The sequence below is a fragment of the Malurus melanocephalus genome, unplaced genomic scaffold (assembly GCF_030028575.1).
Source record: "Malurus melanocephalus ecotype Western Australia unplaced genomic scaffold, MMel_1.1 scaffold_266, whole genome shotgun sequence".
In the NCBI taxonomy this organism is placed as follows: Eukaryota; Metazoa; Chordata; class Aves; order Passeriformes; family Maluridae; genus Malurus; species Malurus melanocephalus.
Genome location: NW_026623498.1, coordinates 509846 through 526033, shown reverse-complemented (window position 1 = coordinate 526033; position 16188 = coordinate 509846). Strand labels below are relative to the sequence as shown.

The window sequence follows — 16188 nt, the reverse complement described above, 5'->3', positions numbered from 1 at the left end:
GCACCAGGAACATGGAGAGCCAAGGCCAATTCCCAAAGAAGCACCAGGAACATGGAGACCATTTCCTGACACTTCCATCACTTTGTGACCAAAGGCACATTCTCAGAGCAGCTCTGCACAAAGTGGCAACACTGGACTCAGCATCTCCTGAGGGCTCAGACCATTCATACTAAATCTGGGGTTTGCCAAAGATGGACATTTATCAGAGAGAAACTACAGTCTACAGGTAAAAAATAACAATACATAAACACCCTGCACTCATGRAGTACAACCACTGATAGAGTTACTTGGCTGTAGGAGCAAGAAATTGGTTCACTCTTCATCATGAACCCAAAAGAAGCCTCCACAACACAGGACAGTGCCACAATTGATGCAGGTATGTGGATGAGCCCAAGRWGCAGGATGTTTTTTCTGGCTCTTCRGMAATTCTCAAGTGACTTAAAATGGAACAGGAAACAGAAACGTGCATGAGCACAGTCAGAATTACCAGCAGTGCTAATGGTGAAGAACTTCAATACTTGGTATGCTCCCAATCAGGTTCATTAATAGTAAATTCATATTCAGGGTTGTGAYATTAAATGGCATCTAGTGCAAAGATTTGATGTTTCAGACAACTTTAACAGAAAGGTGACACTATTAACTAATCATAAACAAAAAGAGAATAGTCTAAAATCACAGAATCACAAAATGGGTGAGGCTGGAGGGACCTCAGTGGGGTCATCTGGTCCATCCTCCCTGCTCCAGCAGTGTCATCCTTAATCAGAACAAGCAAAATCCTAATTAASAACAGGAAAAATTCCAGTAAGTATCTGTAAGCAGTTAAAATAACAATGRCATTGAATTTCAATTCACAATCATACAGTAAAAGCTTCCCAAGAGCAGAAGTGCCATTTCTGGAGTTGACTCCCTGTGCTGGTGTGACCAACTTCTGCCAGCCAAGTGCACAGGGCTGGGTGGATTTAACCCAAAAGGGCAGAGATCACAAGCAGAGGGACACAAAGGCTTTCTCTCAGCCCTGTCAGTGTGCATAAACACACACATATTTATACAGACATATATATATATATGGGTATTTCTCTGGTACTCACCAGCACAGGATCTACAGATACCCATGTTTTAGCAAAAGCTTCCMATTTCAATGTGACCTGTGCTGCCCTGTAATTTTCACTGACATCTGAACATCATTATTGCCAGGTCACAGACATTTCACACTGCAAATGCCTATAAATCTTTTATAGTAGAGAATTGGGGCTCACTGGATTTTTAATAGCAATTAAAACGTGAGCTGCTATTAGGTTGGTGACTACCTAACACTTTAGTATTTTGTAACATTGTATCAAAGTACATCATTAGGTCCAGAGACTCTCAGATTAATAGTTCTTGACTACCACAATTGTGTAACCCTTGGACAACCTGAAATATTGTTTTGGCCTTGTACACCAACAAAATTGGCAGTAAAACGTGATAAACACAGCTCTCATGCTACCTAGTTATCTTGCCTCTTTAAAGAAAAAAAAAATCTTCTGTGCTCCACAAATTGGACTCAGTAGCTCTTTAATTATATCTGCAAAACTACACCAGCTTCTCTCTTCTCTGAAGGACTTACTAGAAACAAAAAGCACAAGAAAAGGATTTTGCTCCCTTCTTAGGTCATCAAACAAGACCATGCTGCAAAGATACCTGATGGAGAGAAGAGGGAGGAAGGAAAAAAACCCTTGCCAATTTTAAGAGGAATCTTAATACTCATTAGTTTAAAACAAATTCCTAGTTACACACCAATTTTACCATAGATATTTTCCTTTCTCTATGGATTGCAAGGAAGGAAATCTTGCCTTCAAGAGACTTCCTATTTCTCAGGAAAACAGATGCAATTTCCTTCCTCCTTAGCCACAATTTTGAACGTTACCTCAATTATATTGGCCTTGAACTGTGACACAAACCTGCAYGAGGTCAGTGGTTTGACAGCTGAAGTGACCCTTCAGCACAGACTGCAAGGGCTCAAGAGTTCCAGCAATTCCTATCAGTGCTGGGACTGATTAATTCCTGAGCACAATGGAAGAATCTCAGGCAAGAGCACAGGAAACCACAGGTAAAAATATTTATTTAGATTGACCAAACTCCAATCCATAACAACAGCAGTTAGCCCAGAGACTGTTCACAACAATGCTCAGGACAGCTGATTCTTGCACAAACTGAAAAGCACCGTTTCTTGCACAAACTGAAAATACACACAGTATTTTATTCATAGATTAAAACGTATTTTGTAAAAGTTAGTGAACTGAGACTCTTGACAATGAACCAGTAAGAGAAYGGCTCCAAATGGTTTGATGTGACTTGTGAAAGGTTTATTTTAGCAAGTTCATTGTAGCTGCTGACCATGTTTTCAGKGATGAAAGTTCTGTTTAGCATAACCTGATGTTTCTGACCTCTGAAGTTAAGCAAAACCTTTCACAAATTCCACACAAACCAATGAGTATTATTTGGCACCAACAGACATTCCTGAAAAAAGGCAGCTAAGATGTGAATGCTCCTATTTTTCTCAATTTGGCATCAACTCTTAGAGTTAATTATATTATAAGTGTTATTGCTGATCATTTTWGCACAAACATTCAGTGAACTGTGTTTACCTTGAAGTCTGATATTGCCTCCCCCAACTGAGAAAGCTGCCAAGGCACAAAGAAATTTCCAGTTTTCCACATAAGATCCAGCACTCAAAGTTAGGAAACTCCATCAAAATTACATTAATATGGCAACAGGCACCAGAGATCCCTGAAGCTGCACMATCCCCTCCTCAGTTTCACAAAAAGCCTTCCTTCAGTATTTTACCTTAAGCTGCTTCAGGATTTCTATTCCACCCTTACAGCAACTCTACTGCAAAAATTTAGGTCACATTTCCTTTAAGGGTACACGTCCATGTGTACTTATTTAAAGCTCAAGGAAATTAATTAAAAGCTCCTCACTGACTTCAATGTGCATTGAATCAGGACCTGGATGAGTTCAGAGGCAAAACAATTACATTTTAATTAAACATCTCCACCTTCATGTGAAGYAGTCAACTAATTTTATAGAAGGATAAACTGAGTCAGAAGGTTTCAGAGCTTGGTCATGGTCATAAACAAAGTTGATTATTTGYTTCCATATTTGTTAGCTGCCCTTGTAACATGGCAAAAATGGACTTGCTGAAAAATCAAATAAATTCCTGGTCTGTGTACTTGCATGGAATAAAACAGAACATCATGAGACAAGTGGAATGGTCGTACAAATCTACTGACTCCATCTCTGTTCCCCTATCTGYAGCTCATTTAGTCAGTCACAGGAATTCCAATAACGCAAGAAGTCAAAATTATTAGGGGTTTTGGGGGAGATTTTTAGGCTGTTCTGTTTGTTTTTAAATGGCATTAATAATTATATCTATATCGTTTTAGAAAACAGAAATAGGCTTGGCAGAATTGATATTATGTAATAGCTTGGATGTATTTACTGAAAAGTAAGAAGTATGACTACACTTTCTGAATTCAGACTGACATTTAAACCGTACAGAAGCTCTGTAACATTCTGTCAGAACACCAGCAGTGAGCAGAAACAAGAATGAGCTTCCCTCACTTTTTTGAGCATTCATTATATAATGCTTTCTCAACACTAAGACTGAAAATAAATCTGAGAGTCAGGAGAGTGTTTTTCTTATTCAAGTCCTAAYTGGTGGGTTTTGGTTACTCTGCTGATCTTTGGTTTCTTCTCACCTCTGGTTTTGCTCACTCTGCTCTATCTGCACTCTCATGCCAATGGAAGCTCGTGGACAGGGCGCATCTTTTCAAAGGGAAAAAGAACTGTACTTAGTAAAAAACATAAATGTTTATGTTGGTCACAGATGACAGACATTTTGGAGAGGCAAAGCTTAYATTAAACACACATGAACAGATYTATTTCTCATAAGCTGTTTCCTAGGCAAAGAATCAACCTTTAACAGYTTCACCACACCAGGCATGTTTGGTGTTAGCTCCATTTGCCCATATGCAAGTGCAGGATGATTTTTAATTTTTGGCAGCAGATACMTATTACAGTCACTGTTAGTAATTATTAGATCTAGGTTTGGTTTCTGGTCACTCTTGCCAGGCTAGGGGATGATTTTCCTGCTGAAGATTGTACTATCTTCCCACCTGGATGTCAAAAAGAACCCYGAAAGCACTTTTCTGTCAAATGTAACTTTCCCACAACTTGTTGCAATGCTTACTATGAATTAAAATAGAAAACTGCTTTAAAGGGGCTCTGGGTCCACCCCATTGCCAGTCATGATTTCCAAAATGGCCTTTGCTCCTGCATTTGTTCAGTCCTACACACTTCTTCATGGATTTATTGATTCCATGTACCACATCAACTTACACACAAATCCCCTTACCAACAGCTCTAAATTACACTGAAGGAGCTGCCAGTTTCTATCAAGATGCCAGAGACACAATAACTGATGATGCTTTTTCAGCTAAAGGCAAAGTGAAGCAACAGAAATGTATCTGAAGTACACCTGTCACCATTTTCCAGATAAATCGGTTTGCCAAGGCAAAAGTAGCTTYTGACTTGGCAAGAAAAGAAGCCTGTATTTTCAGAAGTAGTAATATRCAGCTTTCTGTGTGTCCCCTCACCATAAATAACAAACATTTCAAAACAAACCCCACTTAAGTACGTGTTCAGCATCGTTTTTCACCATTTACATAGAGGTTCTCCTTCAGCAGGCTACTTCWCATCACACATGAGCTCCAAAAATAGCCAAGGGCAAAAGAAATGGAAAGACTTCAAATTCAGCAGCCAAAACCAATGAAATACAGTACGATTTTGTAAATTTATTTTAAAATATGTTCTTAAGTACTCTCTAAACATGCCTCTAGCCACATTAGAGCCAACTCAGACCAGGACAATGAACTAGCACACCTAACTTGTCTCCAAAGTCTACCGGAGTTGGGTGTTTTGTTTCTGTTTTTTAAATCCTCACATCTGCAGAATRTCTCATGCTCATCTCACAGAGCATCAAAGCTCATCCTGTTCAACATGTCAAGATGAGGAATGGACAAATACAGGATGATATACAACAGAGCAAAATATTCTCTTCTTGAAGAGAAAGCAAACCCGAGTCTGAAAGGCAAATGTACCCTGATGAGGCACATCTGGATGTAGAGCAAAAACGAGGATCACAGCTCATGTGTCTCTCATGGAGCACTAATACGCTGATGCGGAGGGTGATGCTGCCCCTCTCTCACGTATCTTTCCAACAGGTACAAACCTAACGTGTGCCAACAAATACTGTCCATCCAATCTGAAAGTCACCGACTGCTGCCTCAGAGGCTCCAGAAACACAGTTTTTAGCCAAGGCAGGAATTACCCCCGGGGGAAGCCCTCTAGTAAACCCTGTCCGAGAGGCGTTTTCCCAGGCGAGGGCCGGGATGCCGAGCACATCGCGGGCAGAGGGGCTGCCCTGGGCCGGCCGGGCGTTTCGGGCCCCGCGGATGTGACACCTGCCCTCCCTCCGCCCGGCTCCAGCGCWCCTCCAGCAGCTCCACCGGCAACGACTTCACCTGCACGGCACCGCAGCCATGCCTGGGGTGGGACACCGTGGAACCGGGCGCCTCGTGACGCGAGGGGAGATGCSAGAAAATCGCAAAGGCACCTCCCGCACCTGTGGAGAGGGCGGCGGCCTGGCAGGGAACGCGGCCCGGCACCGGGCACCGGGAGCGGCGGCAGCGGGGAGCGGGCAGCGGGGAGCGGGCAGCGGGGAGCGGGCAGCGGGGAGGCCCCGGGCCGGCGGAGCGGAGCCCGGCCCGGGCGAGCGCCTTTGTTATCGGCCGCGCACAAAGGGCACCGCGCTCACCTGGTGCGGGGCCCGCGGCCCCGGCGCTCCGGCGGCTCGGGTGGCGGCGGGGCGGGCGAGAGCGGCGGAGCGGAGCGGAGCGGTGCACAGCCGAGCCCAGCACAGCCTCCTCCTCCTCCTCCTCCGTCGTGAGTCACCGCGGCGGCCCGAGGGMGGTGCCTGGGCGGCTCCGGGGGAGGGACCCGCCGCGTCCCGGCGCCCAGGGCAGCGGCGGCGCCGCAGGCAGGCAGGAGCCGAGAGCCGGCCGGGAGGAAGGGGCGGGACGCGGGGCAGGGCCGGGGAAGGGGCGGGCAGGGCCGGGGAGGGGAGGGGAAGGGGCGCGCCCGTAGGGACAGTGCTGCCGGGCCCCTGTGCGGGTCGGTGCCGGTGCCCGCTGTGGCTGCGGGACCCGGGACGGAGCCTCCCCGCGGGCACGGACGGGCACGGGCTCACCTTGAGACACCGCCGGCGGAGGACGCGGGGMCGATGTCCCGAGCTCCGGCTCTCCGTCCCGGTCCGGCCCCGGCGGGGCAGCGCAGCTGCTGCTGGGGCCGCCTCACATCGATCACAACASGGAGCGGGGCCGCTGCTGCAACGCTGCGCTGACAGCGTTAAACACACTGCAAAATCCAGTACAGTTTAACTCGAGCTAATCCAGCCGATAAGAAAAAATGCCAACCTCCWRGTAGAATAAATGGCCATTTGGTCAYAGRAGCCCTCAGAAATAAAGTAATCCTTCACCTACATAGACTGAAGGAGAGTAAAACCCCAGTGAATAGAGAGAGGAATTAATTAAACAAAAAAGACAGAAGCCACCAAAGGCTCTTCACCCTRCTCCATCACTCATCTGCATTATGGTTTCGCACTAGGTTAACAGTAACTGCTTCCTTGCAGTGTGCATTGGTGAGGCCAGCAAAGAAAGTACAAAATTCCTGGAGATAAAAATGCTTTGTGTACCAAGTGTTATTTAGTAAAAYGCATCTGTTTTCTACTCGGTATTTAACTTAATTGCATAAAAATAATCAGAGTAATGAAATAGGTGGCACTTCCTTTAACAGCTTGCTACTTAATGACATCAAAGCCCGATGCCACTGAAATCCAAACCCCACTGCCAGCTAATGAAGGGCTTAACATGAAAGCCTCTGCAAAGAGCAAGCCCAAGCCGCTGACAGGAACAGGAATGGTGCAAATGTGCTGGGATCTGAGATCACTGGCACATACCCACAGCACAGCAGGCAGTAATGATTATTAATTATTTAAGAAAAGAACATAAGAGCTCCAGCATAAGCTGAAGAAAATATGCAGAAGCATTGCTCTGGGATCCTCCAGTTGGATTACTGTTAATTAGCACAGTACATGAGTCTGAGGGAAAGATCTAAAAGCATCTTATGCTAGTAGGAGCATATAATTAAGCCATCATTTGCATCCTTGCAATAGTAAGAATTTCCTCACTGATAACATCATGGGCACAACACCATTTTATGACTAAGTACTGTCTAGCTCTCCTAGTTCAGCTGGCTGACTGTACATCAGTGCAGTGCAATCTTACAGATCATCAATTTAACATCCTGCATTTATTTACAAAGGGTTGTAGCAGGGAGAGATACTACTACAAGGCTTCTTCTAGCTTAGGAGAATTTTAGATGTATTTTGTTAAAACTCAACTCTTTGCCCACATTAGGTTATTCCCTTTGAGCTTACCGAGTGTTTAGTTATCAAGCAAGGTGACATTTAGCCATCGGTCACTTGTATGATCACAAGACATGAAGGATGCTCAAGAGGCCTCTCAACTATGCTAGTTCTGCAAAAGATAGAGTAAAATATTGTTCATGCCCCATGGGAATGCACAGACCCTCCCAAAGCAAACACAAGGTAGAGCTGCCCTGGTTCAACTCTGTTWCCTTCCCAATCATCACCCTGCTTGACCTAGCCCTCAGCAAGGGTATGTTAGGAAGTTTAATTATCTAAAGGCTAAATCTAACATTTTTACAAGTATTGTATAAAGACTTGATATTATTTTACAGGAATCTATCAGATTAAATGGATTTTTCTTTTCTATAGCTTCTAATCCTTTGTTTAATGAGGCTGTTGTTTATTCTAGTAAGCCAAAACTTCATAAAACCTTTTCCTCTGAATCCCTACTTGATTTAGAAAAGCTCTCATTCCACCCTGTCCTCCCTGATCTCCAATTCTTTCTTAATCAGCTCTGAAATGCATTTAGGATTCCTTCACAGCACAGCTGCTTCCACCCTCCAAGTTCTTCTGTACTTGTTGGCATCCCCCTCTCATTGAGGGCTTCCAGCAGCATCTGCACACACAATCCCTGCTTTTATTTATCCATGATTCAGCCACACACAACACTAATGAAAACTCTTTCTCTCCAAGATMTGTGTGGTACCCAATGAAGGACTTGTTTTTAGTTTGGAATCTCTTTTTCTTTTGTTCATCTTTTACATGTCAGATYGAGTCTGATAATTCAAATCTACCAAAATCATGCTCTGATGCAGAAACTGTACAGTGTTTCCTCCAAATTAAATGCAGTTCAAGCAGTCAACTCAACAAAGTAACATGAGAAACTAAGGGATCTCTTAAGAAATCTTGTATTTTTTCTTCAAGACAAAGATAACTTGCTACTTTTCCATTCAAGATCAAAGAAGAGAAATAACACAAGGAGACAAAGATAGAAGAAAGAGAGACAGAACATTTGAAGCTTCAATTTTCTAACACTTTTTCTTTCAGATCAGTACAATCACTGAATTCACTCTGTAGAGAAAGAAGATTAAAAAAGGGAGGTTATATACGGCCAAAAAAGGACTCTGGGAACTTTGCTGATGTGTTTAAAGCTGTTACAATTCTTATTTCAGAAATAAAACGATAAACAAAAAACAAAGCACTTTTAATCTTCAAAGCAATGTATGATCAATAACAACTTCACAGCACTCAATATTTAAGGATCATAATCTGTATTTTACTCCAGGAAAGAATGATGTGTACAGAATGAGTGATCTGCCTGGATCTAACACTGAACYCACACATCACAAGTTTGTTTGTTAAACACAAACCCATGCTTTCATTTCACAGTTGTTCTTTTGTTACCAGTTTTTATTTGAGGAAATTATTATTATAATAAATAGATTATGGACTTTTTTCCAGCCCCTGCAGAAACATTTGAGATAGTGGTGGAGATACATCCCAGGATTATTTTGCAAAATATTTAGCACAACACACCAATTAACTTACTATGCCTGAAATCAATCTAACTATTTCAAGAGGTTACTTAAATATTTGCAAAGGTCAACACATGAATAGCTTCACATCATCAGCAGTTTCCTTGTTAAATCCCATTTCTGGTCAGGCCATTCTGCAGGACACAGCCAGTCTCTGGGTACAGCTCTGATTTCTGACCCTTCACAGCTTCTGAGAGGTCTGAGCTGATCCACTGAATTTTGCAATATTGGTCACTGATCTCAGTCTCATCTTTGCCCACTAAATCACCAARGATCTTTCCAAGAGCAAAAGCAGCACAACACTGAAAAGGTGTTCAGTCAAGGATCAAGTGAATAGGAATGTTACAACTGCCTGCAGTACAGAAATTTGCAAAAATCCTGAAATATTTACAAGTGAATGAAAAAGGTTTCTCCTGGAAACTTATACCTCTCAAACTACAAGGAAAAGTATTTCCATGTCACTGTRTTGTAAACTTTTTGTGAGTGTTGAGAGATTTAATTTACATAGCAATGCTGCAAGCGGCTGGGGCGTGTGGGAGAGTTCTTTAGCACCAGTAATGAGCAGAAAGGAAAAGAAGGCAGCTCCAGTCCCCAAGGACTGTTTAGTTTCCCATCATTTCAGACTGTCTAATAACGTCTTTTAATAAGCTGCTCTCAGCTATGAACTTGCAATCAGCCTTTGTCAGGGAACACAATGCTGTCCCAGACAGGAAAATAGTTCTGCTGGAATGGACAAAAGACCCCATCTCAATAAAGGCGTTTTAAAAACAGGGAGAAAAAAGTTCTATCAATGAAAAACAAATTATGCTGCCTATACYATCTATCCTTTCATTTCTTAAATGCCAGATTTCAAAAGCTTATCTATTAAAGCAAAATACAGTCTAGAAACACATTTTGTAGTCTACTCCAATCCTAGTTTACAATTACACAAACTTGCTACCAGCTCAGACAAAATGCAAACAAGCACCGAATTAGTGTGAAGCAGCCAGAACTTTTAAGGACTAGATCCCTAGTACTGTTTTACAAAAAARTTGTCAGGAAGTTAAGTACACATCTTGAGTTTTAAATAGTCTTACCACCCTCTGAGCTAAAAATTCAACAATGGGAGACTTTAAATCCTCCTATGCCAAGTTTATTCAGGATCCAGTGGAGACACAGACCCTGCCCTCTCCACAGCAACACACACACTGAYCACACAGCAGGAGCATTTCCCTCCYTTCTAAAACTTGTTTCTGCTTGCAGGTTATTTCTTGCCACCTCTGAATTAGCAGCAGTGTGCAGTTAAAACACCAGAGCTGAGGAAGAGTCACAGGAAGAGCATCTCATTGCCATGTCCTATCAATTCCCTGTCCTTTCAATCCACAAATTACTCCAGAAGCCTCCCCACAGGGCTGCCATTGTCCTGGGTCAGGCCTGGGACACAAAGTGCTCATTCATGTGCACAGCAAACAAGCAGCCAAGGGCCAGYGAGCAGCATCCAGGCTCATTTTGGGCCTTCTGCAAACAGTTTGCAGAATGATGGCATTTCAATAAATTACATCCATTTCCCAAAGCTTCAATGCTTTCCTAGCACAAACTACTTAGTAGGGAGTCTAGACAAAAATTAAGACAATGTGAAGAATCACAAAAAAAAAAATCATCAGGACCACTCCTTAAAAAGATCTGCTTGCTACAACCACATGCAAAAAGATTAAGTTTTAATAGTTAGAGAAATACACATTCAGAARAGTTTAAAACAGCTGACTCTTTCCAAAGACAGTCATACCATGCTTTTGTTTTAAAGTTCCACTCAGTGTTCAGCCTCAGAATTTGTATTACTTAAAGGGTACAGACACCAAGGTTCCAAAGTGCACTTAAGGCTGTTTACTTCATATCTTCTSATTAAGGACCCAAGAGGTTGAGGGCTTGGGCTTTTTGTTTTGCTTTGTTTTTTTCCAACATGTTAGAAATAGAAAAACCAAATGCAGTATGACAAAAATCCAATGCTGCTGCTAACTGCAGACACAAGCYTCACGAACCTCTTCATTGTTTGGCCTTTTCTACTTCAACACTTGCAAGAGCAAAGACTTTGTCTCCTGATCCTGAGGAAAAAAAAACATTTTCAGTAAGTATTAGCAGAAATTGTGAATTACCTTATATACAATTTAAGGCACGCAAAACATTTGTGATCAAAAGAAATTGTGAAAATAGAACTCTTGAACTAATTAAATAAAATAAAACCCCACCCTGGGTTCCAGGCCTAGAGTGGCCATGTCCTGCTGGGCCTGGCTGGAATGGAGTTCCCTTTGTCCAGCTGCTCTTGTAGAGCTGGGATTTGTGTTTGTAGCTGGAATGATGTTGTAACACAGCCCCACACACAGAGCTCCTACCCAAGGCCCCTTTTGAACAAGAGGGTTCTCACCTTGCTTACTCACAGCAGAGGAGAGCTCAAAGGTAGGTCACCCAGAAAGTTTATTACCTGATCTAGTCTTACACGTTCCTGCCATTCACAGCTCTTTCATCTCAGTTCTAACTACTGCTACCATSAACTGACATGCTTAGTTAATGCCTTTTACAACTGAACTTTTGATCTGGATGCAATCAGAGGGATGACAATCATGGCAGGAAGAGTGCTTTAAAGCTGTGTTCAGTGAGGCAAAGGAATCAGAAGTTATGAGAATGAAAACTTACCAAGGTCAGTAGAGACTCTCTCAAATTGGCTCAGGGCTGTACCAGCATTTGTTGACAAGAACATCTCATCATCCCCAGTGAGCTGAATCAAAAATGGCCACAACTGTCAAGTTGATACCTTAACTCTGCATATTCCCACCATATACTTGTGCATCTACAGGAATTATGACAGGCTACAGCAATTGTCCATTTGCAGTTTTTAAGTGGCAGTGTCAGCTACAGTACTGAAACCTCACACAAAAAAGAACAAGCTACTTCCCCTAGCACTGAATTTTCCCTCCCTGGCTCCTGYCAGCCCGGGCAGGACAGCACGTGCAGTGTCAGACGTGTCTCCACATGCACCACGACGTTACAACTTGACTCACAGTGATCATTGTCTACCAAAAGAGGCACCTAAACTATGCCACAGCTGTCAATAACTTTTTTTGCCACATGGTCAGCACAGTAATGAACTAAGATCTAAGCTTACTTCCTATCATCTACTGAGCAAAGAGAAAAAAAGCAGCCACTGCCAGCTTTGACCGTGCTAAGAGCCAATGACCTAGAAATGGTTCTCTTCCTTTAAARTGACATTTCCCCATGTATATTTTGCTTTTATGTGCTCTGATGCCTTGTGACAGATGCCCATAAAATATTTACCATAATGAAGCAGTAACCTACATTTGGAARGTTCAGATATTCTAAGTTAAAAGTCACTCATTTAATTAGCCTCAGATACACATCTTTATTACAGCAAAGCATGCGTGTCAAACTTTTCACTGTGTTAGCATCAATTTATTAAGCAGAAATATAAAAATCAGGTAGACACTCAGGATGATGTTGGAATGAAGGAAAACATATTGCTTACCTGCCTTTGCTGGCTTTGTAAGCAAGCATACAACTAGGTAACATTTTGCAGTGTTGTACAGACTAACATGCAATATTTGCTGTCATTGTTCATATCCAGAACAAAAACTATTGTCCTAACAAGCCCTCTGTGCAGCAGGCTACGGATCATTTTAGAAGATTAAGGGGTTAGGTCAGAGTGTGGTGAAGTGGCTTGATGTTGTGATCCAAGGAGCTCATACCAGGAGGATCAGATACCTTCATGCATTCAGTTCAGCACCCATTTTCTTCATGAACCATCCACAAAGAGGAATAACTTCCTCCCTCTGGTGGCAAACCCAGGGCTTTTTCTGCCACTGATGGATCACTGGGGCAACAATCCATTTATCACTCATTTCCCCAATTTCTTTATCTCATACCCAGAGCCAGGTATTATCAACACTATAAAAGTGAAGCTGGATACATCTCAAAAGTCTTGAATAGTTCCTGGTGAATAGGTGGTAGTTGTTTTGCAGCTTTTATAAATATGATCACCTTGTACCAGCTAGTGTGTGATTCATGCACACTGCCCAACAAAGGAATAATTTTAAAGTAGAAAGAGCCTTATAGAAAGGTACAGAACTATTTAATACATGTTCAGGTTCAGAAAACATTAAARTGGAAGGACATTTATATAATATAAAAGCACCTTGGATTTTATAGTTTCTTATAAAATTGTAATTTCTTATTTTAATTATTTCTAAGTTCCCCTAAAAAGGCAGAAAACTGTATTCTCCTGAGTATATCAACCCCTTACCTTCTCACCAAGCTTTCTGAGGGCAGTCAGAATTTCCAGTTTCTGTTGGGTGTACAGGTCTCGTGGCAACTTCCCAACCATTAAGTCTCTGTCCATCTGCACACCAGGGGGAAGAAAAGTCAAAATATATAAGCTTCCCATTATTTCACCCAAAACAACAGCCTAAAAATACCATCAGAGGAAGCATCAACCCACAGCAGTAAGGGACAGAGCTATGATTTAAAAGATGTCTGTGAAGTTTTGCTGAACGTTTCACAAATACCCTTTACCCCTAACCTTAACTTACTTGATTTCTCCAAACTTGAATCTCTTTTTATCAAAGACCAGTAATAATTTAAAATTATACATTCATAATCACCAATACATGGAGGAATCACATCTGATTTCACTTTAACTACATTTTACCTCTGTGAAACACTGAGTGCACTCTCCAGCCCTCAGTACAATCACAGACTTTCTGTTTGCAGCTTACTCAATTCACTCTTTAATCCCATTTTTGTTTTGAAGCCGGAAGAGAGAAGATAACTCAAGAAATACATGATTCACATAGTTGTCCCTATTACCTCAATAAACATTTTGAACTGAACAAATCCTGAAAGAGAACTTCTCCATCTCTTTTGGACTTTACCACCAAGTTTTCCAGCACACTCRGTGCTCTCCTTGCAATCACTGYATCCTTGAATTAGTCTGGCTCAAATAAACAGRTTTTGCAGCAAAACAGAAGCCTTCACCTCTGCCAGTCTTGTCCTCAATTGCCTCGGCTGCTTCTTTGCAAACATCCTGATCACTTCTGGAGTTTTAAATGCTTGGCTGATGGCTGCTTGTATTGCCTGCAAGGAAAAGAACAAGAATGAGCAGGACTAACAGGAGCCACAAACTACAGCTGCAGGACAAGATTAATGAGAGCTGGACAGTATCTTTAGTATCCTCTGCATCTTTTGATACACAGAGCTCATCTTTTATTTCTTAACCATGAAAATGAAATWAAAATAWRTGACCTTCGTAGAGGGCTTTAAGAATCCACTTTAATTAGTGCAACTAGACTGAGAAAGGATCTGATATATCTACTCCCTGCAATTTCCTACAGTTTAATGGTTGTCATTCTTCARTAGGTGTTTTTCCTTTTAAAAATGAAGATACCTACCCAATTTTTTTCAATGTACAAGTGTATTAAAATATAAAACACATTAGTCACATAGATCTAGATTTCACATAAAAATTATAGAGAATCACTTGTATCTATTCACTGTTTCATTAGCTCCACTCAGAACATGAACTATTTTAACARCACATCATCCTTACCAGTTGCATCCCACTGAGCTCRTCCACCAAAGTCATATCTCCAGACATAATCTTCTTCAGGGAGTCATTGAACTCACTCAGCTGCTCCAGAGTTTCTTTTTTGGTCTCTTCATACTCATCTGCATCCAGCTCTTCTCTAAAAAGGACCCACACATGAATTGACAGGATTTAACACGAGAGAGATGAGATGAGATTGTCTTGCTCAAAGCTACACTGAATGAGATTATCTGAGAAGTGCATCTCCTCACCYAAAGCCATCCACTCAGGAATAACTGATCCTGCTGTCTAAACCTCGCCCAATTCCCTGAACAGCACTGCCACTCCTAAGTAGTTCTAATTGTTCTTGGAAGAGATATGTCCTTCTTGGACGAGTTAGAACTCTAGTCAGAGAAATCATCTAAACACAGGGTGTTTAAATGCAAGTACTAAAACAGATAAAAGCCCGACCTTCTCCTTGATCATTCATTCTGTCTCAAATTGCATTGACCCGCAGAAGACTAATACAAAATCACACGAAAAGTTAAACAYACCTAGAAGAAAATAATCCAAAAAAACCCCAAGTATCCGTAATTTTAAGATAAACTAAAACAGTTAAAAAACCTATTTGTTCACTATTAAAAATCCTATCGAAAAATTGTGSCTTTTGTGAACAGCTGGTAAAAGTCACATTGAAATTAAACATTTCAAAGAAAATACTGAGTATTTCTTACAGATTTTCCAGATTTATAAAACAATCTTCATAAAAATAAAGATATTTTAAAAATAATTTTTACTACCTGACACCCATATCATACCTAATTTAAAAACAGAAACCCACAGCAAAACACAAAAATAAATAATGTCCCCCCACAAGGTTTCTCAAAGGTACCACTTTCTTCTGTCAACCACTTCACAAAAATACWATCATACAGAAGGAAAGAAACTATTTTTATTACCTGCATTCTTCCAGATCTTGAAGCTGTTGCATTAATCTGTCCAACTGCTCCTCCAAATTTTGTTTTAGTTTACTGGTCTCTGTTTTYCCTCTTGAAGCCATTTTCCGTTTTCACATGAAAATGTTTTTACATGACTCTCCTAAGAGAAAGTACATTTTATTRTTTGTAACAACTAAAAACGTATTTAAAATGCTCTAAGTATCAAGACAGTATCTTGCTGAAGGAATGTTTAATCAGAACACCCGGAGATCCTTGCAGTGGAAATAAAGAAATGCCAGGCTGGGTGTACAGGATTCTCTCTGTAGCAAGAGGCGGTTCACCAGGATAGTAACTCCAGCAGCACATTAACCAAGCGAGCGGCAAACCAAGCAGCTATTACTGAAATACAAAGGCCCCGCTATGTGAAACAATAGATTCGATACTCTTCAGTGTCCCCTTGGAACACGATTGAGGAGAGCAGCCGGGTGCAGGTGTSTGAGGCGTGCGAGCACCGCAGGCAGCACCACCGGCTGCACAGAGCCAGAGTACCGGCAAGGAACCCCGCGCTCCCCGGAGATCATCCCGCGGCGGGCACAGCCAGCGGCACATCCCGGCCAC

General features: G+C 41.9%; 2 protein-coding genes across 8 annotated transcripts in view; both read right to left on the bottom strand.

Annotated features, from left to right (window-relative positions):
• The window catches only part of CTNNBIP1 (catenin beta interacting protein 1), a 21565-nt gene extending 15592 nt beyond the window's left edge, over window positions 1-5973 (bottom strand). Inside the window, exon 1 of one of the 2 annotated variants that reach the window (XM_057375979.1) lies at window positions 5858-5973. The gene's annotated coding sequence lies outside the window, so the exon portion shown is untranslated. The remainder of the gene's footprint in view (window positions 1-5857) is intronic. The other variant, XM_057375978.1, reaches the window with a different exon arrangement.
• Window positions 5974-7559: 1586 nt separating this feature from the next.
• LZIC (leucine zipper and CTNNBIP1 domain containing) overlaps window positions 7560-16188 on the bottom strand; it is an 18421-nt gene continuing 9792 nt past the window's right edge. For 4 of the 6 annotated variants that reach the window (XM_057375972.1, XM_057375973.1, XM_057375971.1 and 1 more), the window contains 6 exons: window positions 15592-15730; window positions 14657-14792; window positions 14086-14184; window positions 13355-13450; window positions 11734-11815; window positions 10740-11144 (listed from right to left, as the gene is read on the bottom strand). In XM_057375972.1, the coding sequence (XP_057231955.1) occupies window positions 11086-11144; window positions 11734-11815; window positions 13355-13450; window positions 14086-14184; window positions 14657-14792; window positions 15592-15692 (573 nt within the window). In that variant the 5' untranslated portion in view covers window positions 15693-15730 and the 3' untranslated portion in view covers window positions 10740-11085. Of the gene's footprint in view, window positions 7638-8439; window positions 8600-10739; window positions 11145-11733; window positions 11816-13354; window positions 13451-14085; window positions 14185-14656; window positions 14793-15591; window positions 15731-16188 lie in introns of those variants that run through there. The other 2 variants (XM_057375975.1, XM_057375974.1) reach the window with 2 other exon arrangements.